This window comes from Rattus norvegicus, chromosome 13 (genome assembly GCF_021556685.1).
Source record: "Rattus norvegicus strain SHRSP/BbbUtx chromosome 13, alternate assembly SHRSP_T2T, whole genome shotgun sequence".
Lineage (NCBI taxonomy): Eukaryota > Metazoa > Chordata > Mammalia > Rodentia > Muridae > Rattus > Rattus norvegicus.
In genome coordinates, this window is record NC_141546.1 from 87,581,378 (window position 1) to 87,608,076 (window position 26,699).

General features: G+C 49.2%; 1 protein-coding gene and 1 long non-coding RNA gene across 4 annotated transcripts in view; one reads left to right on the forward strand and one right to left on the reverse strand.

Annotated features, from left to right (window-relative positions):
- Positions 1–23,394, forward strand: Cfap45 (cilia and flagella associated protein 45). Its single transcript, NM_001024882.2, is given in 12 exon segments — positions 1–58; positions 5,892–6,017; positions 7,547–7,689; positions 9,765–9,909; positions 10,255–10,425; positions 11,662–11,840; positions 12,989–13,118; positions 16,065–16,211; positions 18,208–18,321; positions 18,917–19,110; positions 22,687–22,911; positions 23,201–23,394. Coding segments are annotated over 12 exon segments (1,656 nt in total). The 5' UTR covers positions 1–55; the 3' UTR covers positions 23,280–23,394.
- LOC120096318 (uncharacterized) overlaps positions 15,669–26,699 on the reverse strand; it is a 20,866-nt gene continuing 9,835 nt past the window's right edge. For 2 of the 3 annotated variants that reach the window (XR_015636191.1, XR_015636190.1), the window contains exon 2: positions 15,669–16,067. This is a non-coding gene — a long non-coding RNA (uncharacterized LOC120096318). Of the gene's footprint in view, positions 16,068–25,680; positions 25,804–26,699 lie in introns of all 3 variants that reach the window. The other variant, XR_015636192.1, reaches the window with a different exon arrangement.

Sequence of the window (26,699 nt, forward strand, 5' to 3'; positions counted from 1 at the left end):
CGCGTCAGCTCCGGCGGAGCCGGTCGAGGCGCCTGCTGCTGAAGCCGCCACAGAGATGGTGAGGCTCTTGTTAGCTGTGGTTCTCGAGTACTGGAGTGGTTTGGGGCTCTGAGAGGGAAAGCTAGGACTTTCTCCAAGAGACTGGGGAAGACAGGAAGCTCTGGGAGTGAGGACAGGACGACGGCTGGAAATGGAGTAAAGGAAGTCTCAAAAGACTTAGTAGTGACTGGCAACGTCTGGCACGGTTGAGTGGGGGATGTGGTGCACTCTCTTCCCCCATCCTCTTGAGCTGAGTCTTCTTGGGCTGTGCGGTGTGATGTTGAGAAGAGCCTGTTGAGTCTGGTTAGAAGGCCAGACGATGGTCTCCATAACCTGCTACGCTGTTAACCAGCAGGGTGATCATGGGAAAGGCACCTAATGTTCCAGGAGAGCTTATGGGAATGCCATAAGTGTTTGTGAATGAATGAATGAACGAATGAATGGATGAATGAATGAAGAGGATCCCAGGTTGACAAAGTCCTGGGGGAATGATTGGGATAAGTCTGCCAGTCCTGACATGCCTTGATCCGGGGTGGTCTGTCACGGTCATAGGTCTCGTAGGAGTCATGAAAGCCTACACCCTAGTGGGTTGGCTCTGAGGGGTTAGGAGGGTCTGCGGACAGGTATTAGAGCGTGTGGTTCCTGGAACTTACTTGAAATGTCTGGCAGCCTAGGTGGCTGAGGCGCATAACTGGGTTGTGTTTGTAGGCATACTTTTGGCTCAGTGTCTGCCTTGCTCTTATGAGATTTAGTGGATTTCAGAAGAAGCTGGGTTCCGAACTTCTGAGGACTCCCTGGAGGGTAGTGATGGGGTTCCCTTTCGGTTGTACATTTATTTAATTTTCTTCCCTCAGTACAGCAGTGTGTGTGTGTGTGTGTGTGTGTGTGTTGCCACTCACAAGCTTTTTTGAGAGCATGGAGGAATGAGAAGAGGTGGTGGTGGGGTGGCTCATAGACAAGCTCCCAGGACTCCTCAAAGGAAAAAGACTAATGGCATCCTCTGGAGGGAGAGGCAAGAGGCTCATTTCCAACCCTGGTGTCATGTTCACGGAATATGTCACAGGTGGGCAACCTGGTCCATTTAAAGAAAGAGGATAACCGGGTGGATCACTCAGAGAGGCAAGAGGCCTGATGTGAGAGGATCCTTCCTTTCCTAGTAGCCAGGTCTGTGGGATGGGAAATACACCCAGGCCAAGAATCTGAAGCCGGACCTTGTCAGCCTGTGTTGACTCTGTATGTGGAAGAGGAACTGGATGTGAGTGGGGAGGGACCTCTAAGAATGAATAGCCTTTGTCTTTGTTTGGTTGACAGGTGTTGTACTTACGTCAGGGAAACTCCACACCGACCTATTCCTGTTCCTGCTGGCCTAGTCTTGCTTGCATTTAAGCCAAACACCCTAGGTCCTGCCATATACAGATATATTTTGTTCTCAACTAGAAATAGCTTTCTTTTTACTATGTTTCTTGGCCATAAAATAGTTACCTATTCATTGCCGAAAACTATTCAATGTAAGAAACCTCTTAAGGTGGTAATACCCAAAATGTGGGGCCGGGGGTAGTGGGTGGCCAGAATCACAAACGTGCAATGCTATGCCTGGCTTTTATGTGAGCGCCAGAGATCTGAACTCAGATTCTCACAGCCGTGCAGTGAGCACTTTGCAACCAAACCAGCCCTCCATACCAACATCCCTAGAGGAACACTTACATGAAGTGAAACTTAGGGGTTCTTTGGAAAGTCGGTTGGATGATGTTTTGCTGGGGTAAACAGTGAAGGAACGTTTAGCTGAAGTGGACACAGGTGAAAGACTAAGGCAGACTCGTGAAGGAATGTTTCACTGAAGCAGACACAGGAGAGAGGATGTTCTGCTAAAGCAAGCGTGTGAAAGGACACGAGATGAAGGATTCTTTGCTAATGACACACATGTATTGGTCCGCCTTACACCGTGTAGTTGAGCTGCATTTGTCGGGACTTGAAGTTTCTTGCTACTTCCACACACATGGGCTGATTGGAAGAGTGATGTCAGGTGAGATAGCACGTGCTGAGGCAAGACATGTGGAGGACACTCGATGTGTGGAGGATATAAATAGGACTCGAGGCCGAGACAGGCTTCCTTATAGAGCTAGCTGTGCAGAGCTTGTGGGTCTCTGGTCTTCGCTGACTTTCACTTTGCTGAGAGAGGCGCAGCTGAGAACTCCTGTTGGTCCTCATGGTCCCTCCTGCGGAGGCCTGGCTGTCTCTGCTAGGTCACTGCTGTTACTAACTGGACCCTACCACACGTGACAGCCTGTGCATCCACGAGTGTTCTCGAGTGGATAGAGCCACAGCTGCTAACCTGTGAACTGAACTGCCGATTTCCAGACAACACAGACGGCAGTTGCTCCAAAGAACTTTTCTTTCCTTTTTTCTTTCTTTTTTTTTTTCTTTTTTTTCTTTTTTTCGGAGCTGGGGACCGAACCCAGGGCCTTGCGCTTGCTAGGCAAGCGCTCTACCACTGAGCTAAATCCCCAACCCCCCAAAGAACTTTTCTAAACAAGTCCACTTCCTCCCACCCCCATCCATATCTTTTCTTTCCCACTACCTCTAGTGGGTGATGGACTAAAGGGAGGTTAAAGCGTTTAAGAACCATCATTAAAAGTAAGATTTTGAAAGAAAGATTAAAGTTACACTTACATGTTTCTTTCTTTTTTTTTTTTTTTTTCGGAGCTGAGGACTGAACCCAGGGCCTTGCGCTTGCTAGGCAAGCACTCTACCACTGAGCTAAGTCCCCAACCCCCACTTACATGTTTCTTAGAATATATTTTCCCCAATAAAGTTTTGACTGCTTTATTCAGTTATAGAATGAGATTCAGGTGTGTCGTCCCCCCCCCCCCCCAATTGGGAAAAAAAAATCCATGTTTTCTTAAAAACTGTATGTTATGGAGCTCTCCCTGTCTCATCGATATCCACTTAACATAATCTTTCTGCCCCAGAGTCCCTGTATGAGTAACCTTGTTTGGAGCAAATTCTGTGCTCCCGGAGTGAGGTGGTAAAGAAAGGGGGAGGGGCAGCTGGGTCCCTAAGATAAGCATTTATTTCAGGACTTGCCTGCTTCTCTGCCCCCAGTCCGTCTTTCCCTCCTCCGTTGTTGGTAGCTGGAGACAACTGCTTTTCCTTCCATGGCTGCCTCCTTCCAAGCAGACCAGGCAGCTTCTGGCCAGCCACTGCTCAGTGTCATGGGGATATTGTCTAGTCACGCAAGAAAGAAAGCCAGCCCTTCTCCTCAGAGGACAGCTTGAGTACAGCCTCTGGTCCGGAGGGATCCAACTTTCCATTTCTGCTTGGTTCTTCATTTTTTTCCCCCCTAGCGTGTTTACACAGTGACCTCCCAAGCTCTTCTTGTTACTCTTGGCAAAACTGGTTATTCTAGCCCTGGGGTAAGGCTTGTGGCTTCAAAGTCAGCAGTTCTTAAATGAGGTTTTCTTAGTTACCCAACGACGGGGCGGGCGCTCACAGCCCAGCCCCTCCCCTCCCCTCCCCACCCCTTGGCCTGCTAGTGGCAACTTTTCTGTGGTTATTTGCTTTCCTTCCTCTGTTCTGACTTCGAGGTTCAGACAGTGGATTATTTCCTGTGGTGACTTCCTCCAACCTGGGTACCAAGGACGCAGGAAAGAGAAGGCAGTCTCTACAATGTGGGACCTACAGTCCCGTGCACAATGGCACACACGGGGAGTCCTTGAAAAGAAACAGGAAAACAGATGGGAAAACAATTGTAACACTTCCCATCTGCACTCCGGAGTGCTCTCGTATATGTTATTATCCACACACGTGACCTAGAAAACGCGGCATGGTGGAGTGACTCGGAGTCAGAAAGACGCGTTCCCCAGAGGCGTTCATCTCAGTCTTCTCTAGAGTCCTCAAGGGGTCATCTTATTTAATTTCATCCCTTGTTCTGTATCACATGTGAGTTGGGTTCCTGCCATGTGTCAGACCCCACACGCCTTCCTTAACTCTATGGAGAACTCAAACACTACCACCCCTCGCGTTCCTTCCGCTGGCTTCCTGTATTCCCAGGGCTTACTCGCAGTCCTACCCATGGCCTTTCCGTTCATTTCCTCATAGTCTAATTTTAAGTGGGAGGGGGAGCGGTTGCTCACCACCCACCCACCATACAACAACCCTTCACAACAACCCTTCAGAGGCTGCTCTTGGCGTCACCCGGGGCTCCCTTATCTGCCTCTTCACAAATCTAGGCTCTTCTGCTCTGCTCCCTTGGGGCTGGCCGAAGATGGTTCCCTCCGGAAGCCTACACTGGCTGGGCATTGAGGGGAAGGCGCGCATAGCTGTGCTCGTTGCTTGGTAGAGAGCCAGTTGACGAATAATCAGTGTAAAAACCAAACACAGGTGCTGCAGGTGCTGGGAGGGGGTCTTGTTGGTAATGACAGATCAACGGGAGATTGCAAAAACACTGTTTAGTGACCTGAAGAGTCACTAACACTCAGTGACCTGGTTGGCTCGCTTCTCCGTTTACGCCATCCCCCTGGGGCTGCTGATTCCCAGACTCGGAGGGACCCAACATGTCTAGACCATTTCCCCCAAGATAACTCAGCTCACAGAGCTTTGCTGAGACGGGTATGGGCTCCTTCAAAGCAACGAATGAATCAGCTTTAGATTAAGGCTATGGTTATCCAGAAGCCTTCGCAGAAATTGCCTCCCGGATGTAGATATCTACTCTCAGCAGGGCCAAGGCGAAGCTGAACTGACCACTGGGACTGGAGGTTGTGATTAGCTGGGTTCTTGGTTTTAAGCCGCCGAACCAGGACTCTTATTTAAGTGGGATGGAATATTCCGAGAGGATTTAGGAGAGCCCCACTGATTTTGTACCAGCAGGGAAACGAGGTTTGAAAAGTAGGAACAGAGGGAGCCCCTTCAGCTGTAACGGAGGCCAAAGTCGAAACAGAACGGAGCTGGCACACGCTCCTCAAAGCTGCTGCTGGCTTTGCATGCTGGTGGCTGCATGCTGGTGGCGTCCTTATCAGCGCTGTTCCGGATGTGGCTGCTCCTGCCAGGCTGGGTCAAAAAGACTTTCCTCATTCAGTGTCTCTCATCGCTGGTTCCCCAGTTGCTGTCAGGTCAGGGGCTCTGCCTAGATCCCCTACTTGACTAGGGAGGCAAGACCTGACGTTTTCAGCTTTTGTCGTTGGGTATGGTCCTTGTCTCCCACAATCATTAGACAGGGTAATTTGCCAAACATAGGAAGCTATTGGCACATCGAAAAGTATTCTATTTTCGTTTGCTCTGTCTGACTGTAGCGGGTAACCACTGTTCATCCACTACCTGAAGTTTGCCAGCCGTCACATGCTGAGCTGAGTTTCTATAGCTTTTATTTCCTTCAGTTCCCAGCCTGCTCAAGAAACAGGAAGGGGGTTGGGTGGTTTGTCCTTAATGAAAGGGTCCTAAAGCTGAGGCTGCAAAGGTTGGCCACAAAGAGGACCTATGCTTTCTTGGGAAATAAGGCGCAGTTGCCTCTCTAAGGCCAGTCTTGTGGGAGACTGTGCCTGTGTGCAGGGACGAGGAACAGGGAGCCTCCCTCCCTCTCCCCACCCATGCTTTCCACCTTTTCATCTGTACCTTGGGACCAACTTGGCTTCATTAGCTCCAGAGACTGCAGAAATGCCCTTTTGCAGACTTAGTGTGCACTTCCCAGAGCTCTCCTCATGGGGGATGCTCTGCCCCTACATTTCAGGACCTATATAGACATGTTCTGTAAGAGGTTTCGCCCTTCTAGCTCTCAGCATAGGCTAGAGAAATGTTTGCTGCCTGTGGTCTGGATGCCACCGGGTACTAATGACCAGACTTTCTGTCTCTACCTGCAGCCACTAAGCACAGGGGATGCCTCAAGCTCTATTTCCACCGCTTCCAACCGGTCACGGAACAGGACTCGCTATCGGACCAAAGCCATGAACTCTGAGGTAGACGAGAGCCTTTTTGGAGGTGTCAAGGTAACTCATCGTCAGTAGACCCCACTCCCCACTAGGACAATGATGGTTACTGGAGTGCAGAAAGGGAGAGGTGCAGTGCTCCTCGGCACAGCTTTGGTGCCTGTGACAGTTGATGAGAAGGAAGGAGAAAGAGTGACACTTGGAGAGCTGGGCAGGAGTGACAGAGAGAGAGAACACAGAGGAAGATGGGCCACTTCTGGTAGCATAGGAGCATAGGTAGGCCAGGGAATAGAGAGCTGATGTCTCTTCCTGCTCTCCCTGTGAGTGGAAGAAGCCTTTCTAGAGGGTCCCCTTGGAAGATCTCCCACTCTGCAGTGTCTTTGCCACTGGTGAAGGCAAGACTTAAAAGGGTGCAATTCTGTAATTACACTTACAGAATCTTTGTGAGGGGAAGGGTCCTCATGGAGTTTTCTATTCCAAAAGGAGGGTGGGGAGTGGCCCAGAGCTCCAGGAATAGTCCTGCTTGTTTACCAGTCCTTTCCTGGCCCAAGTTCTTTGGCCTTATGGGTAACCGAGAGTCCAGGCTGGCCTTATGGGTAACCGAGAGTCCAGGCAGTTGGCGGTAGGGGGCAGAAGTGGCCTGCAGCATTGCTTCGATGTGCCCTTGTGGAAGCAGAGACGAACACCAGGTGGCAGTAGCGCTCAGGGGACAGTGTAAAGTGACCCAGTCAAAGCTACCCCCTGGACGCCATGCAGGTGTCAGCTACAGCATCTGTGGCACCTAAAATTTCCTGTATTTGGAAACTGTATTTTCTTGCTAACCCTTCTGAGGTTAGAAAAATCTGAAAAAAACATCTGATCTGTGTTCATTTTGCTGAATCCCGAGTGTCCTCCTTAACCACATTTTGTTTCCTAAAGAGTCTTGTGTGTAGCCCATGCTGGTTTAAACCAGCTGTCCTTCTCCTGGCTTCCAGTTGCTGGGCTCAAAGGTATATGCCACAGTGCTTGACCCAATGACGTTAGATTTTAAAGGCAGTTCCTGTTAGGCCACTTAGCTATGTCTAACTCCCCTGATAATGGCTTTAAAAAAAAGTTAATCATTAGAAAGGATTAAAAATTACTAATAGTGTAGACTTATCCATAACATGTTGTGTTGCTTCAAAGTCATAGGGTGGTCCAAGAATTTCACAAGACCAGAAATGTTCCTGGAGAGATAACCTAGACACCAACTTTTAAAGTTTCAACCCGATGGGTTTAACATAGGTACAGATACACACTGTCAGCCCCTCTCCTCCCCACCTCTCAGCATAGTTTCCGGCATCTTTGGGAGGAAAGCCTGCCCAAGAACAAAAGGTATCGTTCTCAGAAGGTCAGGCCAGTGGGGAACACACCCAAGCCATGTTTTGATGAAGACGGCCAGGATGCTGTCCAATACCCTAGCTGTTCTGGTGTTCTGTCACTTATACCAGAGCCAGCTGCCCCTGTGGCTGCATGGGGTGGAAGCCTCCAAGGAGTCACTCCTGAGATTTGTATTGGGTCAGTGGGAAATGGAGTGACCATCTTCTATGGCCTTCTTTCTGATCTTATAGCCTCCACCCCAGGACAAGTGCGACAGCCCTATCGTGGTGATCCGTGATAAACATGCCATCCGGAAAACTCTCAGTGCTCTGGGCTTGGACCACAAGCCGGAGACAATCCAGCTCATTACCAGAGACATGGTCAGAGAACTCATGTGAGTCCCCAGGGCACAGGCCTTGGGTCCTGGCTCAGACTGTGCTGCCTCTATGCAGGGTGACTGGGCCACCAGGATGATTCCATCCAGACAGCCCAGCTCCATCTGCTTCCCTACCCACCCGTCTCCTCTTTTCTTTTCCTTTCGAGATTTTGTTTTGGTTTGCCTGTGTCGATTAAAAACAAGACAAACCAAAACTATTTTTGGTTAACGTACACAAAAATGGATTTCATTATGATATTTTATTATATCTATATACTTGGTTCTTATTTGTCCGTTCCCCCGCGTCTTCCCTCTCCTCTTCTCGATGGTCCCGTACTCCTCCAAATAGTCCCTTTCTGCTGTCATGACAGAGATATTCCAATGTCTGCTATAGTTCCCTTCTCCTACTTTAAACCTCTTCTTCCCTCTAACAGTCCTCTCTCTCTCTCTGTATGTGTGTCTGTGTCTGTCTGTCTCTCTCTCTCACACACACATAATTCCATATGTAAAAAACATATCAATATGCTCCTCTTGTTTCAGCGGTTTTTCTCCTCCATCTTGGCGGCCCTCTCCGCCCTTCACTGGAAAGCACGCTTTAGGCTCTAAAAGTAAAGGGCAGGGGGGCAGTGCCTCTAGGCTATCAGCAGTGCGTTTGGGGAAGGGCCATGAACGATGAGTCACTTCCTTTTGGCTCCATCCAGAATCCAAAGCAAAGGGGAACTGACCAGATGCCTAATTAGCACTCTGGCTTCTTCCCAGACTCAAGGCTACCAGAGGAAACTCACAGGGGCTCTCCAGGTTCCTTTGGGGTTAGCTCAGTTTTACTTCTGGACTGGAACAGCGCCATCAGTCTCCTGCAGGGCACAGGCTGAGCTCAGCCAAGTGCCAGGAGCCACTGCCGTTTGGTGGCTTGGCACTTGTGTCTAGGCTTGTGCTCTCTGACCATCCCTACCGCTCTGGCGCCATTGCTGGATGATGAATGACATCAGTTTGCTGAGTTTGAAGCCCTTGGCTCATGGCTTCAAAGCTGAAGAGACACAGCTGGATCCCTGTGCAGGAGCTGAACCTGACTATGGCCTCTGTTTAGCTGAGCCTGGGCATCTGACAGCCAGATGTGGGCAGTGGCCTGAGGGGCCCTACTTCTTGGCCTCTCTGCAGACAGGCCGGTCATGGTTCAGATCCACTGTCTTAGATTCAGGTTGCTCCGGGTCACTTCCCACCCTCCGTTGTCTTGGGCCACACCACTTGGTGCAGTCTAAGACCTTGCTAATAAGCGAACCTACTTCTAGGACAACCCTCCCCCGTCCCCACCCCCACCCCAGCTTTTATTAGAAGAGATTTCACTTCCTGTCTCAGATCGCCTGCGTCTTGTTGCCATTGCACCTGTTAAACTGCCCCGCCCAGAAGCAGCTTTATCCTCCCCCCTCAGCTGCTCCTCCCCCACCCCTAATGCATGTTATTTATTTCTAATCATTATAATTAGCTGTAGGTTTGTTGAATGCGTTGGGTAGCTACACGGAGAGCTCCAGAGACACGTCCCCAGTAGTTGTCTGTCGATCAGAGTTTTTAATTAATATTTAGGGTTCAAAGCTTCTATCCAGGCTGGGTGGACAGAGATACTTAGATTTCCCACCAGCATCCACTTCAACGTCAAGCATTCCCTTATACCTTATTCCAGCATCAGGAACGATCTGCTTTTAAAGTGCCTAGTACTGACTGGCTCAGAGATCAGTCTCCATCTGAAGAAGCTCGAAACAGACCTTGCACCATTGGTCCTGAAGTGGGCTGTAAAACGAGTCAGAATGTGGTGGGGCTCAGAGGAAAATGCTTGGAGGCAGGGTGGACTTACGGAAACACAAGGACAGGTCGCTGACAGTCACATAGAGAATGCGACACGGGATGGACCATAGGAAGAAAGACACAAAATGTCTCTTTTGGTCTGCAGCATCAGCTGCTTCGCACCTGAAACCCTTCCCTTCAGTGGCCCATGAGCTGCAGACTCTTCTGTCTCAGCATACATAGTATGGGGAAGAGAAGAGAGGAGGGAGCTTGGAGCCTGCCCTCCTCCCTAATGCTGGTCCTTCCTATGTCAGTGTTCCCACAGAGGACCCCTCTGGGGAATCTCTAATCATCAGCCCTGAGGAGTTTGAGCGGATCAAATGGGCATCCCACGTCCTGACCAAAGAAGAACTGAATGCCAGAGAGCAGGCCTTCAAGAAGGAGAAGGAAGCCATCTTGGTAACTTACCTCCATAGCTCTGTCCTTGGTGGACGGGTGGCAGAATAGGAAAGTGGAGTAGGGAAGCCAGCTTTTCATAGCGGGCGGGATAAGCTCAGTTAAGGCATGCTAAAATAAGGCGTGCATGTGCATTTAATAAACAAATGTTGGGCATCCGATGACTGGGAGGAAATCCCTGAGATAGGGGAGCGGCATGTGGACCACTGGGTGGATGGGAACAAAGCCAGGCCGTGAGACCTCTCTGCTCTGATTCAGTGATGGACCGAAGAGAACTCTTCTCGGGTTACCTGCGGCAGGCAAGTTAACAGGGAATAACCCCACCAACCCCAGGCTGGTCTCCCTTAGGATGCAGTCACAGTTCGCAAGAAGATCATGAAGCAGAAGGAAATGGCCTGGAACAATAACAAGAAGCTAAGTGACCTGGAGGAGGTGGCCAGGGCTCGGGCCCAGAACCTTCTGCAGAGAGCCAACAATCTTCGCATGGAGCAGGAGGAGGAGCTCAAGGACATGAGCAAGGTGGGTCTCTCCCTTTTACCTGAGGACTCCCTGCCGCTCCCTCGGTGCTCTTACTCACACAGGAGACAAGGTGAGGGACTGGCGTGGGCGGGGCTCGCGTGGATAGGAGGAGACGTGACCCACCCTCCCTGAGCCTCCTCATGTCTACGTAAAATAATGACGGTAGCACTACTTGGCAGACATTTTGGCAGCACAGCACTGAACAGGCTAAGATGTGGGAGCGTCTTTGTGAACCGTGCTTGATAGAGATCTCACTCCTCACTTCCGTCTCTATCCTGTTAGTTCAAGTCTGGCCCTAGATAGTGGTGGAGACAATAGGGTTCTTTTTGAAATGCCCAGAATACTTCCTTTAGCTGGGAGCACAAGGATCAGGGAGCTCATTTGAAATGCCGTTCTGTAATTCACTTACGTGTCACTCCCTTTGTTGACCAATAAAAACAACAAAAACCCCCACCGACTCCCCAAGCCCCTCATCATCTCTGATTTCCATCTCTCCGGTAAATCTCTACTTGTACCTGCTTTATTATTCCAAAGCTCTTACTTTCTGGTTCTTAATGAGGGCACCATGGTTTCCCGTTTCTTTTATGCATGTTGGGCTCTTCTAGATTAAAAAAATGTACCGGTTGAATTTCTGCTGGAATGTCTTGGCTTCCTTAAGCATAACATGCTGCTCATGGTTCCTTGAGAAGGAATTGCGAAGCTCTAACACCTTATGGAGATTATGTGTGTGTTTATGTAGGTGAACACGCTATCACTGTGTTAATCATATTTCCTTCCAAAGGCCGATCCATTACCTCCAGAATGCTACAGTACCCCTACTGGTGCTGTCTCTGCTTGAATAAACCTTAGTGCCTGATAAGGGTCTGGAGAGATGGCTCCGTGGTTAAGGCCACTGACTGTTCTTCTAGAGGACCCGGGTTCAAGTTTCAACACCCACATGACAGCTCACACCTATCTGTAACTCCAGTTCCAGGGCTTCTGACAGGCTCACACAGACATGCATGCAGGCAAAACATCAATGAACATTAACTAAAAATAAATTATTAGAAAAACCCCACAGGTAAATGTTTGAGCTACCTGGTGAGTGAAAGGTGCTATTGTTTGAACTCAGCAGCCAAGCCCATCTCCAGGACATGGCTCTGCCCCCATGTTTCCCCTTTTACATTCCCACCCACTCATTTCTCCTCCTTCCTTAACCTATCCCCAAGCCCAGAATGCTTTCCCCCGACTCCCTAGATTATTCTGAATGCCAAGTGCCACGCAATCCGGGATGCCCAGATCCTGGAGAAGCAGCAGATAAAAAAGGAGTTGGACGAAGAGGAGAGGCGGTTGGACCACATGATGGAGATAGACCGGCAGCAATCCCTTCAAAGGCAGGAGGACCGGGAAAGGAGAAGGAGGGAGGAGAGAATACGGTAGGTAAAAGTGGGGTTTCGTCACTTCCCCCATAAGTCCTTTCTGAGGATCTTCAGGTCCAGGTAGCCTAGCAAAGAGGCAAGACATGGTTCTGAGGCACCCATAGCTCTCATCCCTTAGGGAATGACACAGGGAATCATACACCCTGTAAGGCTTATGTATAGATTGTACTAGGTGCTTCTCTGTGTACTCCAATTCAGTGTCCTCTCTCAGTGCCCCCTGTCACCCACTCTACCTGTCTCCCCACCATCTACAAAGTCTTCATAAGCAGATCCAAGGAAGGAACACTCTGCCTCATTAGGCCGCTCCCGATCTTGATGCTGACTGAGCTCAAACCCGCTCTCCAGGCAACTCTTTCTGCTCCTGCTAAGTCTCGTCTGTCACACGAAGCATTCAAGTACCCCATCTGAATCTGAGCTCACATTCTGCTTGATTCCTATCTTTGTCTTGTCTACTCCCACCCCTCCATTCTTTACTCATGCCATAGGCTTTAGATGCCCCCAAGTTTACTGATACACTTATCGCACCCTGGGGTCACAGGCAGGCGGCTCTGATTGTCCAATCAGTATCCCTGGATTTACTGTTGAAAAGAGGGCTTTGCTGAGTGGACCGCAGGGTTCAGGCCTGTCTATCGGCAGCCGAAGAGTCTTCAGTGTTATAAGTTCTTACACAAAAAGACAGTAGGCCGAGGGGGCATGAGAGTCAGGTTGGAAGACAATAGAGGACAAACACTAAAGGAATTAGAGATCCTGGTCTTTGAAATCTACAAAGCTCTCTGTGAATCAGGGAGGAGGAATCTGTCTTCCCAGACCATTAGGTGACTTAGGGAGAAGCTGGATTCCAGAGGCTCGTTAAATTAAACTAGGAGGGAGAAGGTGGGTTAGGATGTAGGGTAACTCCTGGGCAGACAGATAAGAGGAATCTCAGGCAGGAGTACTTGGGAACTAACACAGCAAAATGAGGACCTGTGTTCCAGGACACTGGAGGAAAGGACTTTAGTCTGGACCCAGGAAGCATGATCATGACAAAGAGACACTTGTCAAATGGTGCCTGTGAAACCTCCTGTCTTGGGGGCTATGTGGGTAGAAGTCAGGGTGGAGACTTGGATTCGTAACTTCAGAGTCACTGTGGTTTTGTATTCTCCCAGGGGAAAACGGCACATTGTGGAACAGATGAAAAAGAATGAGGAGGAGAGATCGCTTCAGGCCGAGCATCGTGAACAGGAAAAGGAACAGATGCTGGCGTATTTGGAGCGGCTCCAGGAGGAAGATTTGCAGGTAACAGACCACCAGACCATGCTGCGTTTCCCCAGCACAAGCAGCTAAGCCCTCCAAGGTTTCAGGGCTCAGGGTATGGAGTGATTTTTTTTTCCTCCCAGGGCATACGCTCATTTCACATCATCACCGCCATCAGCTTCTTAATTGCTGTCTGGAACATTTGTTTGGTCATGGCATCATGCTGGGGCCGGACTGTGATTTGGATAGATATTGTCCTTGCCTCCCAGGGACTTGGGGTCCAGGGCTGTCATATCAATGTGAACAGACACATAAAGGAAATAGATGGTTGTGTGCTTCGCGCAAGTAAACAGGGATGCTTTACAGTCCGTCCCTCGGTTACTGGGGGAAATTATACACTCCATCAATGAACAGACTCCTGCTCCCCGCTGTTGTCTCATTCAGAGTACACAATATCCCATTGTCATTAACTGTGTTGAGAAGCCAAACCTTCTATCCCTATTAGCTTAGATAAAATTAGTAGGGACATTTAATGAAAAAGAAAAAGAAAAGAAAACACCCGCTGACTCACCCATGTGAACTTTATAAAGCTAAGATGGTCTTCTCCTTGCCTTATCTGGTGTGTTGCAATGCACAAAAGCACATAGCACACATATGCACACAGGTCTGTGGGTATGCATGCTTTTGCACGTGGATAGACACACGTGTGTGCACACGTGCACCCGGGAAGGCCAAAGTTGGTGTGAGGAATCACCTTCCATCACTCGCAGTTCACGGAGGCAGGCCTCTCAGTCAAGCCTAGTCTTGCTGGCCAGTTTGCTCTGGGGAATTTCTTTCTCTGTCTTCTCGGGTTATAATTATACGTGGAGCACCACACCCACTCAGCATTTACAAGATTTCCAGGGATCCGAACTCCAGGCCTTATGGTCCTCATGCCTGTGTGGCAAGTGCTTTAGCCACCGAGCCACCTGTCTGGCCCTGCATACACGCATTAGAGCTGTATTCCTTCTTTGGCAACGTCGTACAATGTGTTTTGATCATTTGTTTTTGTTTCATTTTTCAAAATGCTATCCACAAACAAAAGTTGAAAGAATCGGAACCATACCGGCCATACTTGGTTAAACTACACTCACCTTCGACATTTTGACCCCTCAATACAAAATGCTTCACGCTCCCGTCTCTGAAGAGCAAGCAAGGCCCACTTACACAGTCACCACCAAAAGCTCCTCCAGAGGCCCTGTAACATCGCCTAATACTAACCCAGGTTCAGTTTTCTGTAATTGGTAAAGAAATGCATTTCCAGCTACTTTCCTGTTTTCCAAACCGGTTTCTAATCAAGGTTTGCACGCTGTATTTGATTAAGTCTCTCTAGTCTGCCTTGATGAAGAAGCATCTCCTCATTTGTTGACTCATTTGTTTCTTAAATATATTTTTATTTTTAACTGCACCCAGCAGTCGTGCATCTTTGCGATCTACAGTGACAGTTCTGTGTGTAGGGTGTGTAATGGTCAGTGCACCTTTGTGACCTACAGTGACATTTCTGTGTGTGGGGTGTGTAATGGTCAGTGCACCTTTGTGATCTACAGTGACAGTTCTGTGTGTAGGGTGTGAATGGTCAGTGCACCTTTGCGATCTACAGTGACAGTTCTGTGTGTAGAGTGTGAATGGTCAGATCAGGGTGATCATCATACGCATCACCTCAGATAGCTGACATTTCTTCATATTGGTAAGACTCAGGAATCTTTCCCATTAGCATTTTGTAGTGTACAGTTGGTTAATATCACAGTAATTGTCCCGTTGTGCTATAGAACACCAGAAATTATTCCCCTTATCTAATTACATTCCTGTACCAGATTCCTTTTCCATGATGCCATTTAATTCACGGAACTCACGGTCTTTGTTTTTGTCCCTCCTCCTCCTCTATGTGTGACTGGGGACCCCCAAGAGTCCCGTAAGTGATCAGCAGGTTTTCCTAGCTCCCACAATGTGAGGACCGGTGTGAAGACTCAGGTTGGAGATCCCTGCAGGGGGCAGAAGATGAGAAAGGAGACCCAGGAGATAGATAGACACAACTAGCTAGGGTACTGGCTCTGGGGAGAAGTGTGGGAAACAGAGGTATGGGGGGGGGAAATACGCAAGGAATGAGGTGGTAAATGAAAACTGGACACTTCAGCTCAGTTGTGGGGAGCTGGGAATTGGTGGGCACACTGGGATGTTCCGGTAGTGAGCCAGCACCATTCCACTGGTGCGTCACTCTGAATGTCCTTCCAAAAGACACTCCCAAGTCTCCAGGAAGTAGTATTAGGCAAGCTCAGGTAGAACCCAGTGCCTCACCAGCCATAGAGCTGCTTGTCAGCATCTCAGGCAGCAGCTAACAAGATGGAGAAGAATCGAGGGAGTTTGTTTGTTTGTTTGTTTGTTTTTGGGTGGGGGTTGCTTTGAAGGGTTTCAATGGCAAAAAATAGGGTAAGTCCCTTTGGTTCCTTGGAAGTCAAATGGACCAACAAAAACAACAACTGAGGAGTAAATACACAAGTTTTTCCTCTGTTCAAGCCCCGCCTTTCAGACCTTGGGAAACAGCTAAATGCCCAGTGAGTGGAAACCAGTCAGTGCGAGCAGCACTGATTTGTTTTTTAATCATCACTACAGAGTGGGATCTCAAATTCGAGTTTCAACAGGAGCTCATGAGGTCACAGGGGTAGACTTTAGCACTGCAAGAGGGAGAGAAATTTAAGAGCCTTCATTTCCGGAAAGCGTAGAGAGCTAAGTGTCAGGGGCCATCACTAAGCTGAGTTGGGTGAAGAATGCAAAGAGGCTGTTTGATGGCAAAGTCGCCTCTTGTCCATTGCTGAAAGACAGCTTCAATCCGGGCTGGTGCTGGCCGCTGTGCCACCTCCTGCCTCTGTCTCTTTCTCTCTAACAACACGCAGGTAGGAGCTGCATATCTTGCCTTCTGCTCCTCTGAGGATCTCTTCCTTTTGCTCGCAGGATCTGGAACGAAGACATCAGGAAAAGCTGAAGATGCAGGCTGAGATTAAACGCATCAACGATGAAAACCAGAGACAGAAGGCAGAGATGCTGGCACAGGAGAAACTGGCAGACCAGATGGTGATGGAATTTACCAAGAAAAAGATGGTAGGCACTTGGGGTCTGATGCCGGAACTAACGGGCCTGAGCAGTCATGGGACTCTAGCAGGAGAGCGCCATGCCTTCATTGTAAAATACAGAGGCCTGGCTTTCCCCCTCTTCATCATGGCCTGACAAATTGTTCAGTAAGAGTATAGCTTGTAGAGACACCCTCCCCCCAACCAATGTGTCATTATCTTCATTAATCGTCACTTAAAAGCTGGAGTCAGGGTCACAAAAAACAAACAAAAACCTAAAGTGATTGGTGAAAGTGAACTTTATGAATTCTTCAAGGGTGGAGAACCTTAGAAACCAATCGTTAGCTGCCCCATACTTTTTTTTTTTTTTTTTTGTAAAACCTCTTATATAGGATGCCCTGTACTGGGTAGTTAAGATACCTCACTGTAGAATGAATGGACAGAAGAACTAGATGGGAAAAGCAATATCTGCGAAGAGCTTGGGATGGATGAAGCTCCCAAATGTGTGAGCTCACTCTGGGACAAAATGAATGATGGATGATTTGGGTGTGTAGGGAGTAGAGGATGAAGGAGAGGGAAAAAATGACTTTTAAGTATAATTTAGAGTGAATATGGAGTTATGTAAAAAACATGGCAGGAAAATGATTCCTTTGCATGTGGACCCAGTCTCCTCTGCAAATTTGGAGTTCTCGATGACAGTAAACGTATTCTACTTCTCTATGGTGCATCCTTTTAGAAAGTATGAGAAATGGCTCAGTGGTTAAGAGCACTGTCTGCTCTTCCAGAGGTCCTGAGTTCAATTCCCAACAACAGCATGGTGGCTTACAACCATCTGTAATTGGATCAGATGCCCTCTTCTGGTGTGTCCAAAGACAGCTACAGTGTACTCACATACATGAAATAAATTGAGACAGAGAGAGAGAGAGAGAGAGAGAGAGAGAGAGAGAGAGAGAGAGAACATGCTGATCCTCCTAGCTCTGCCCCTTGTGGAACCATCTAGAATTTTGTTTCTTGCTATCCAGGGCAAGGTGAAGCAGAGAAACCAGTGTTATGAAATATAATAGGGTGGGGGGGGTACCTGGTGGTTCCAGAGGAGTAGAGGCAGTGAGGGAACCATGAGGGAGGGCATTGAGAGAGGTAGCAGAGAGGGAGAGAAAGAGGCTCCGAGGACAAAAAGGGGGAGAGAGAACTCCAAGGAGAGGGAGGGAGGGAGATGAGGTAGGATTCTTGTATTCAGCCCTACACCTAGGGTGGCAGGTGATGACGTAAGCAGTTGCTAGGTCCCTGAGGGCAGGCCAGCTGGATTGCCTGTAAGCTAACAACCAGCTTGACAGTGGAGCATGACCCCCAAAGAGGCAACATTCTGGGATTTTGGGCAGTCTGGGAATGTAGAATAATGAGGGATAAGGGACAGTCTTCATGGGATGACCACGGCATGCCACCCAACATGTGCCTGTGGTCATGTGACTGCTCTAGGAGCAGCGGTCAGGAAGCCGTGGGGTTTATTTGCTCCTTTTACCACTGTGAAAAGTGATAAAAGGGATGAATTTTGATGGTTTACTCTTGAGGTATCTGCTAAGCACTGTGGGGTTGCCCAAAGCATGGTTGGCAGTTTTCCCGGGCACTAATGAGATAACCTCTACCTGCTACATTTTACAAGGCAGGCAGGGAACCACAGTTGTTACTGGGCTCTGTGGCCTTGCAGCTTGAAATTATCTTCAGTGTGATGGAAGGAGTAAGAAAGCCTGGGCTCAGGGCTCCTGCGTTCAAATCAGTTTCGGCACCCACAGCTTCTGTCTGGTGTGATGCTGTCTGAGCTCTCTAGGATAAGGCCTGAGAAAGCTTCTTGTAAACCACGACTGCCTTCTACAAAGGCTAGTTGTCCTTATGTCTGTGCATTGCTAAAGTCCTGTTCCCCATCTTAGATGGAGTGAGGAAGTGGAAGGGGGAGATGCTGGAAGGGATTTGTGTTTCTCTGCGCAAAGCTGCAACAGTGTGCGTTATCAGGAGGCCTTTCTTCCTGGCAGGCTCGCGAGGCAGAGTTTGAAGCTGAGCAGGAGAAAATCCGGAAGGAGAAAGAGAAGGAGATTGCCCGCCTGCGGGCCTTGCAGGAGAAGGCTCAGGATTATAGAGCAGAGCAGGTATCCACTTCCTTTCCCTCTCCGCTTTCCTTTGTCCCGCCCACTCCCGGAAGCCATCCCTTGACAGCCTGTAAAGTTGCCTGCGGGGCGGAGGTATAGAGGAGAGGAAGCTCGGCGTCTAGCCTTCAAAATCCAACCGCAGACAAATGCCATTTAATCATGGGGGATGTATTCTGGAAAGTGCACCTGAGGAGGAAGGGTGGGCCTTTTCTCATTGTCCACGGTGGCCAGGAGAGAGCAGAAGTATGCGCTTAGGTTTTAGAGAAAGTTTTTGACTGCTACATAACGATTTTCCAACCTTAACTGACTAATGGAACGTCACCAGAGGAAGTGTTGGCACCTCTATCATTAGCAGTTTTTAAAGTTAAAAGCAATTCTAGGAGTCCAGGGAGGAACCGGGAAAGAATAAGGGTGAGAGGGGTAGGGCAAGGTGACCCCTTGGGGAATCTTCTGACCTTAAAGATCTATGCCAGGATTCCTTTTCTTCCTTTGGCAGACTGAAGTCTGTAAGTCGGTGACTCCTCTATCTCAGGTTCTTTTGTATCCTCATAGCTGCCCCTCCACCCCCACCCCTACCCCTGCCCGGCTTTCTTAGGATGCCTTGCGGGCTAAGCGCAACCAGGAAGTTGCAGATCGAGAGTGGCGCCTCAAGGAAAAGGAAAACGCTCAGAAGAAGATAGAGACAGAGGAGAAGCTGCGCAAAAGCCGCCTGGACCAGGTGGCATTCAAGGAACACACGCTGGCTGTTCAGGTTCAGCGGGACCGGGATGAGTTCGAGAGGATCCTTCGGTAGGAGAAGCCGAGAGCCCTGACTTCCTTTCCCTGTGTCAATAAAGTTGTGGAAGGAGAGCAGGAGTATGCTTAGGGGATGGCATGTGTTGGCTGGAGAGGAGATTTCCTGCCATGTTAACAGGCAGATGCACATCCATCTCGGTCACATTGCTGCAATCATCCCGACTAGATGGATGACTGAGATATTTCAAAGCCATTCGAGCCAGAAATTCTCTGATGAGAGAATTGGAAAAGAGCATCTGGAAGTGTTTAAGGAACTGAGGGTTATTTATCCTGTATCAGTAACGGTGTAAATACAGGTATACCTCTGTGTCTCTCCTAGATCACATTACTAGGGAAACTGAGTGGGCGAAGCCTAGAGGAGATGTAGGGTTCATCCTGACACTAAGGCTTGTGTCACTAGGGCAAGCCTTTGAGGGAGTCTTTGCCATTGATTTGACTCATAGCTGGTAAGCAACACATGCTGAAGACTCTGTCTGGTTATCATGAAGCTCATTAGAAATGAGGAACACTGTCTGTGCCTGCTCTACTCAAAGGTGTCCAGAGATTCCTGTTTGGGTGGGCGTCTCTATATATATCGTGCTGCTTGGAGCCTGGTGTCTCTTTACTGTTTGTTGTTTCCATTCAATGATGATTCCACCATGTACACAAGAGCCAGGGACTCATACCGCTTACTCTTCTGGTCCTCCCTCAGAGCAGTGGGCTTCTTCCTTTTCTGTTCTGTTTTCTCCCAGTCATATCTACCACCACTAGACCTGATCTGACTGGGGACCACTTCCTTTTTGCTTTGTTTCAAATATGATTTGTTGGGAAATAAGATTTAAAAAAGTAGAGATGGCGGACAAACCAAAGAAAATTTGCATTTGGAGAACTTGAAATCAGAGAAGTTATGCTCAAATGAAGAAAGATTGACCAGCATCCAGTCCTCTTGGTATCTAGGCTCTGGGTCCTTCCTCTTGGAGCTGTTTCAGCCAGGAGCAAGCCAGTCCAGGCTCCTGGGCCTCTAAGGAGGCAGAGCAGATCTGTAGACCCTCTCCCCTGAGAACAACACTCCTGGATTCTCACAGGACCTTGCCCCTGCTTTTTTCTTACTGGCTGTGATGCCTTTTGGCTCTTCTGTTTTTCCTGCTGTCCCCAACCCCCACCCTAGGGTTGTGCTGTGGTCACTGGACACCTAGTAATGGAGAGAGCCTCCCAAATCCCCCATAGAGCCTGCCCTTGGGCTCCAGATTGTCTTGCAGGTGTCTCCCCTGCCTCTGTGTCCTTGGACAGCTCTGTGCCTTTGGCAGGCACTAATAAATATTAATGCGATGAATTCCAAGCCCTACTTTTGCTACTGACCCACTTGACTCTGCTTTGCTGTGTTTGCCTGGAGCATGTACACGAGCCAGCTATTAAACTCCATCCAGCTCTTGGGAGAAGTCCAGCTTCACCTGCTGCCCTACTAGCTTAGCATCCAGACCTAGTGTCTCCTGACCAGGTGACTTCCATGACAGATGTCTTTACTCAGGGAGTGTCCCTGCCACAGCCAGCAATCCAGATGTTCTTACTTCAAAAGCGTGACCTTCAGGACAGCCTGCATATGGACTTCCTGCTTCTGTTCTGGAGATCCTGAACTTTCAGACTGGATTGAGACCATTAGAGGAAATGCCGAGATTTAGGTGACACCCTCATCGGTTGTGGTTTAAACAGTCTAGGGCAAGTAGCTTTTGAAATCTCTTGGGTGACTTTAGCATGCAGTTAGAGTCCACAGCTTGTTGCCTTGCCCTTGTGGCATGACCAGTGTATCACTTACTTTTCTTATTGCCATGACAAAATGCTCAGTGAAAACAGTTTGAATAAGGGCTTATTTTGGCTTATGGTTTGAAGGGATGCAGTACATCATGGCAGAGAAGCCATGGCACTGAGATGACTGGTCAAACCACATTCAAGAAGCAGACAGAAAAAAAAAAAAGCTGGTTCTTGGCTCCCCTTCTCCATTAAAAATATTCAGTCTTTCAGTCTAGGACCCCAGTCCACAAGTGGTGCTGTCCAAATTCAGGAGGAGTCTCTCCTCAGTTAAACCTCTCTAGAACCCCTACCCCCCACCCCCAGACACGTCCAAAGACAGTGTCTTCTTCTAGGTGAGTCTAGGATCTAGTCAAGCTGACAATGAAGATTAAGTTCCTCCTCATTTGGACTTTCCACTGCCCACCAATCCAGCAGCTCTCTAGTAACGCAGCTCGCTCCCCCTCACCCCCCACCCGTGAACTATCCCCTCACTTAGATGAGTATGAAACAATAGGAAGCTAATCCACCACAGGTGAGTGATCACAAGCAGGGAGAGTACACCCGCCTCAGGGCCTCCTCAGGGCCTCCTCAGGGCCTCCTTAGGGCCTCCTCAGGGCCTCAGGGCCTCAGGTCCGCGTGGGTGTGGGGCACTTGATGTCTCAGTACTGAGGTGCACGGGGACCAGCACTTCCCTTCCCATATACCGGGCAGCGCCCCACAGAGCTGTGGGATTCGGGGTGGTGCTTGCATAGGGCTGGAGGAGCTCTTAGGATTTGTTAGGGTTCGCCATGTATGATAGATTTTGGAAGATAGTAAGGACGTGAATAAATGACGAGGTCTTTGGCAGTGGGATGGGGTGGGGGGGTTTGTTTTGGTGTGAATGATTCTGTGGGAGAAAAGCAGGTGAGGATTTCCTGCCTAAGATAGTTTTACAATTTGTTTTTGTTTGTATTAAGAAGAAATCCAATATTAGGTTAGGTGGCCTCTGACCAAATTTCTTTGAGATGTAAATATATTTCATTTGAGCGTCTCTGGATGCCATTAGAGATTTTTCTCCCCGATAATAGAGTCTAGGAACTATTCTTACAGAAGACATCCACAGAAGGAATGTCAGGACAGGAATCCATGAGAGAACAGAGAGACGTCAGACTGAGTTCTTGCCTTCTCCCAGCACCAAAGTAGGGCTAACCTTACAGACGATGATTCTTTACCCTTTGTTGATGTTATCGTAAGGGAGGAAAGGAAGGAAGGTAACTTAGAACAGGCTGGAGAGGAGTTACATGCATCCTTAGGAGGAGGAGAACAGACAGCTCTCGGTGGGTGAAACCCTGGCTGTAGGGCCAGCTGCATAACTTACGGAGCCCAGCGAAAGCTTTGACTGTGGAGATTTCTGTCTAAAATATATTAAGGGGTCGGAGAGTTATCTTAACAGATAGGAGCACTGGCTGCTTTTTTGAGAGGATCCAGGTGCAGTTCCTATCACCCACATGGTAGCTCACAATGGTCCATAACTCCAGTCCCAGGGGATCCGATGCCCTCCTTTGGTCTCTGAGAGCATCAGGCATAGATGTCGTGCACAAACACATGTGTAGGCAAAACACACATAAAATGAAAAACAGAAATTATTAAGAATGTTAACACTGTGACATATGACAACGTATTTGGGTCTGTCCAGGGAGAGGAGCACCCAGTGGCCACTTTTAGTCTGGTGCTTGAGGTTGGACAGCTGTGGACTTTGAAGCACGACCAGTGAGGGGTCACCCAGGAGCTCAGCCACTTGCATTCCTTTTGTCCCTTCCCCAGGGCCCAGAGAGAGCAGATTGAGAAGGAGAAGCGGGAACAGGAGAAAAAGGCTGCGGGGTGCCTCCAGCATGCCAACGAGCTCCGAAGGCAGGTGCGTGAGAACCAGCAGAAGCAGGTGCAGAACCGGCTCGCTACCTTTGAAGAGGGCCGGCGCCTCAAGGAGGAAGCCCAGAAGCGCCGAGAGCGCATCGAGGATATCAAGAAACAAAAGCTGGAAGAGCTGAGGTGCGCTGGGTTCCTTTCTCTCTTTCCTCCTCTTTTTCCCAAAGAGGTGACATAGCAGGCTGGAAAAGCCTTAAAGGGAGGGCTTTCGGCCCAGGGCTCCTTGGCAGTGTGTTAGGATCCTGACTGGAATGTACTTGGTGGTACATCAGCAGTGCCAATGAGCCAGCTAGAGACAACCTGAGGAACGGATTGGGGTACAGGACCCCAGGTTCTGGAAGCCCAGGGTGCTTTCTCCTATCACACCTTTGGTAAGTACCCTACTTATATATGCCCTGCATCTCTCCGGCAGAGCCACCGGCCTTCCTGAGAAGTATTGCATCGAAGCTGAGCGCAAGGCCAACATCCTGCCACCCACTTCCGTAAACTGAAGGGGAGCCTCTATGGTCTCTGGGAGAGCACGGATTCAGCTTAGTTCCAGGGCATCCAAGTTGCTGCTAACCTAGACATTTCATAGTTACAGATTAAAGCTATTTTATTCTCTAAGGCAACATCTCCACTTTACTGCTGTGGGGATGGGGGGTACTAATGGGCACTGAGGGTGGATCAAAATAAATTACAGTGGACCTGGATGTGGGACGATTGACACCCAGGGGCTAGAACCAGATGGTGTTTTGGTGGGGTTTTCTCCCTAAACAGTGGGATCCATTTTCTCAGGGGAGGGGGCTCCTGGCCTTTTTGTAATCATATGGCCTGTCCCTTTTCACTATATTCTTATCTCTCCGCTGGCCCTGTACCCAAGTCATAGGAATTTGGGGCCACTGAGGCAAGAGTTAGAGCTCTGCTTTTGTCAAGGGCTGGTGAAAGTGTGCACAAGGCAGAGCTGGAGGGGGAGGAGCATGGAGAGCTGGGACTGGCTCAACCTGGGCTCCGAACTGTGACTCAGACCACATGTATGGAGGGGGCAGTGTATGAGCCCGGGTCTCAATGCCCTGGGCTTCATCCCTTCCTGCTTAAGACCTCCAACTCCAGGCAGTAGTGCAGCACAGACATTTGCCCATTCTCATCGAGCCACACCCAGGGCACAGCTCCCCACCCAAATACAGCCAACCCCCACTCATGGCTCTGCTCTCCTCTGTTCGCTTTATCCGGTGAGCGAGCCTCCTCAACAGTCCTGTTGTAAGCTCGTCCCGCTTTGCCCTTGTCCATGCCCATTTTCACATTCCCTCTCCAGGTACTTACTGAACACGTGGTACACCATGAACCGTCTAGGCACGCAAGTGTACTACAGTTGACTTGGTCCCCTCTTCTGGAAGCTTCTCATTTGTCCTGATTCTTCCCTTGGCTTTTATACACCTTTAGGATGTCTCATACATGCCATTTGTATACCTTTAGGATGCTCCCAGCATTTTTAGAAGGTCCCTGAGCATCAGGCCTTCTATCTTGAACGGCAACGCTATCTCCAGTGACGGAGGCAGCTCTCTGCCCTGGAAGGAAGGGCTCCCATCTAAAGCCATTACTGTGGTGCCCACCTCCCCCAGCCCCAGACCCTTTGCACTATCTCTCAGACTCAGTCTGGCCTTGTCTCCATGCAATGCACACCAAGGAGGGGAGGACGGGTGCTGGGTGCGTCCTGGGTGTTTACAACGCCGGGTTACAAGGGCCTGGGGCAAGAGTCGTCCTTTCATAGTGCCCAAGGAGAGTCACAAGCTGCTTCCCGTGTTTCCTCTTCCTCAGGACCCAGTGGCTTCCCCAGTCACCTTCCTCAACTAGAAGGCTATTGCTTTTATACAACTAGGTGAAAAGCTCCATTGGATGGGGGGAAATCCCCTAACTCGATGCCCTCCAATCTAGAGCTGTGTACCCATCCCTTCCTAAAGGTCTTGGAAGGCGTGGTACCCAGCCCATGATAGGACAGAAAGCATCGGTGGTGTCACCAAGGATTCTAGTCTGCCTCTAGCCGGCACATTGGCACCACTGATTGTTGGGTTGATACTGGGAACACAGGACAAGCCTCATGTACTTCAGAGGACTTTCTTTCTCAAGAATGTCACAGCCGTCGTTGGTACCTGCTGTTTGTCTGCTTCTACACCTGCCGTCTGCAGAGCTGAAAAGAATGGGCTGCTGTGCTGTGCAAGTCAGGCAGGATGGAGGTTCACACCCACCACCAGCTCCCAGGTCTACAGAGAGATGGGCCAGGTTCATAACCGCACGACAAGTCTGTCATTTGATCGGGGCTGCTGCTGGGGAGATGCAGCTCTGGGGGTTTGTAGAGCCCTCCTCCCCTGAGACAGGCTGGAAAGGGTTTAGGCTCAGGGATACAGGTCTGGCTCTGGAGAAGGGACTATAACCAGCTAAGAATATGAAGATGGTTGGGTCTGGGAGAGGTGGTTCTGTGGTTAAAAGCACTGGTTGCTCCTCCAGAGGTTCAATTCCCAGCACCCGCATGGCAGTTCACCGGTCTGTAACTCCAGTTGCAGGAGATACATGGCACCAGGCATGCATGTGGTGCACACATCTGTGCATGCAGGCAAAATGTCCATGTACATAAACTAAAAGAATTTTTAAAAAAGAAACTAACCATATATATGTATATACACATACACACACACACTCATACGCACATACACACACACATACACATACACACACATACACATACTCATAAACACACATACACACATACACATATACACACACACTCATACATACACACACACACTTACTCATACACACACACACACACACACACACACACACACTCATACACATACACAGAGATGGTTTGGGAGAGAATCTCAACACAAAGATTGCCCTTCTAGTCCCACTAACCTTTTCAAATTGGCCCATGGTGTGGAGGAGAGGTTGGGTACTTTATCTCAGGATGTGTGAGAGCCTCTTCACAGGCTTCGATAGCCTCCAGAATCAGCTGGCTCATCTACGAGAGCCCAGTTCCTGGAAGAGGGACAGTTCTGAGAGCTGCTGGGGTCTTGGACAGCTCCATATTGTCACCTCGTATAAACCTTCTACCTGTTCTTTCTAAGGTGCTTTGTTGGGGGTGAATATTTTTATTGCTGGGGAATGAGTGGGAGCCTCACGTATGCCAGGGAAGCCCTCTACTACCGAGCTGTATCTCCACCCCCTCTCTAGCCCTCTTAACGGTGACTGGCAGTGGGACTAGCTCCATACAGAGGTCAGTCACCCGGCTCAAGTAGGTGGGTCCTTCTGTGGCAACAGTGGTTGAGTCAGTAGGAAGTGGGGTGAATACAGCTTATGGGGTGGGAGTGAAATGAGATGAGGTACAAACACGTGTGGTACTGGGGGCTCTTGGGTAACCCCCAGGCTCAGCAATCAGGAATGACCAGCCTCAGCCTTGCCTCTAAAGGTTAGCTCTTGGCCCTTTGCTGAGCTTTCTCCTAGAGAGGCCTCGGCTGACCTTATGCTCAGAGGCACAAGTGGCTTTGTGTTTTTCTCTAAGCCACAGATCAGCCTTGGGGTTTTCTGGAAGGCTGCAGAGGGCAGTGGGAGGGGTTGGGGGTTGGGGGTGGGGGGTGGGAACCAGGAAATAAGTAGAAGGTGTCCTGGTGTTGTGCATTCTCTTTGTTGATGTATGTAAAGTTGTTCTGTTTGTTTGTTTTGAGTGCTCAAACTATTAGTAACTTAGAGCAGGGTTTTTTTGTTTGTTTGTTTGTTTTTTTAGCCCTGGATATCCTGGAACTCACTATGTACACCCGTATGGTTTCTAACTCACAGAGATCCACCTGCCTCTGCCTCCCAAGTTCTGAGATTAAAAGCATGCACCGCCACACCAGGCTCAGATTAATTGATTACACTTATATCGTCTTATATAG